At 47.2% G+C, this 1,665-nt stretch overlaps 1 protein-coding gene across 1 annotated transcript in view; it reads left to right on the top strand.

The window, feature by feature from the left end:
- The window catches only part of LOC104081649 (histone-lysine N-methyltransferase, H3 lysine-79 specific {ECO:0000303|PubMed:21187070}-like), a gene marked incomplete at its 3' end in the record, with an annotated part of 5,645 nt that extends 4,384 nt beyond the window's left edge, over positions 1 to 1,261 (top strand). Inside the window, 1 exon segment of the mRNA XM_009584483.1 lies at positions 1,112 to 1,261. Coding sequence (XP_009582778.1) covers positions 1,112 to 1,261 — 150 coding nt within the window.
- Between the last annotated feature and the right edge of the window lie 404 nt (positions 1,262 to 1,665).

The raw sequence follows: 1,665 nt of genomic DNA on the forward strand, positions 1-1,665 counted from the left end.
GCAAGAAAAGAAGTGTACCTGAGAAAGCGAGCATGAGGTTGTGAGAAAGACTGAATGTGAAGTTGCAAGAAAAGATGTCAGGTTGTTAGGGTGCAAGGTTGTGAGAAAGGACATGAGGTTGCAGGAAAAGGCACAGTGTTGTGAAAAAGGGCGTGAAGCTGCAAGAAAGGGCGTAAAGATGTGAGAAAAGGAGTGGGCACTAGAGGGTGTGCATAAGAGAGAGAGAAAGGGGAAGAGAAAGAGAAGGAGAGAAAAAGCGTGAATGAGAAAGTGAGTGCTCAAGAAAGGGGGGGGAGAGAGCATCTGAAAAAAGAGAGCGTGCTGGAAAGAGATTGCATGAGGAGAGAGGTGGCATGAGAAATTGCATGCAAGGGCATGAGAAAGAGCAAGAGCAAGGTCACAAGAAAGAGCACGCGGTTGCAAGGAATGGGGTGGGGACATGAGAAAGGACACAAGAAAGGGAGTAAGGGTGCGAGAAAAGGAGCGGGTGCAAGAAAGTGACTGAGAAAGAGCAAGCACATGAGAGTGCATGTGAGAATGAGACACTGAGAGAGAAAAGGCAAGAAAAATAGAGAGAGAAAGAGCAAAGGCGGGGACAGAGCTTTCAAAGAAAGTGCTCAAAAAGGGGAGGGAGAGAGATAGTGGGGGGGCAAAGACAGAGATGGCACAGAAGAAGAGAGAGAGCACAAGGAAAAGCTCGTGCAAGAATCCAAGCATGGGTATGTAAGAGGTAGTGCAGGGTCACAAGAAAGGGCGTGAGGTTGTGAGGACAGCGAGGGCACGAGACATGGAGCAGGTGCAGCAGCGTGTGAGAAAGAGTGAGCATGTGCATGAGAGAAAGGATGACTGAAAGAGGGTTAGAAGGAAGGAAAGAAAAGGGAGAGAAGGAAGGGGAGAGAGGGAAAGGGCAAGAGAGAGAAAAAGAGAAAGAGAAAGGGAGAGAGATCATATGACTAAGAGTGTGCAGGAAAGAAAGACATGGCAGGAAAAAAAGAAAGCATGTGCAATAAAGTGAGGGTGTGATAAAGAGTGAGAACAAAGTCACAAGAAAGGGTGCAAAGTAACAAGAAAGGGGTGTGAGAAAGCACATACAGGCATGAGAAAGGTGCAGGAAGAGGAGTGAGAAAGAGAGCGAGGTCGTGAGAAGGGAGGTGGGCATTAGAGAGATTATGACTGTGCAAGAAAGAACAAGCATGGGAGAAAGAGCAAGTTCATGTGAGAGAGAATGAGAAAAAGAGAGTGAGAGAGAAAGAGTGGGCATGTAAGAAAGAGAGAGAGAGCACATGTGAGAAAAAGCAAGTGTGAAGGGGCGAGAAACATTGGGCATGGGAAAGGGCATGGGCGCCAGAAGGCATGAGCATGTGCGAGAGAGCAAGTGTGTGCAACAAAGTATATGAGAGAGCTAAAGCATGAGAAAGGCAGAGTGTGTGTGAGAAAGGGAGAAAGAGTGATAGAAAGTGAGAGTGCAAGAGAAAGAGAGACACTGAGAAGGGTCATGAGAAACAGCGTGTGAGAAAGAGAGAGCATGTAAGAATGAGAGCGCATGAGAGAAAGAGAGCACCAAAAAAAGAGCGTGTGAGAATGAGAGAGCTTGAGCAATACAAAGAGCTAGCACAAGGGCTCAAGAAAGGGTGGGCTCAAGAAAGGGCAAAAGTGTGGGAAAGA

Source organism: Fulmarus glacialis, unplaced genomic scaffold, assembly GCF_000690835.1.
Source record: "Fulmarus glacialis isolate BGI_N327 unplaced genomic scaffold, ASM69083v1 scaffold3489, whole genome shotgun sequence".
NCBI lineage: Eukaryota > Metazoa > Chordata > Aves > Procellariiformes > Procellariidae > Fulmarus > Fulmarus glacialis.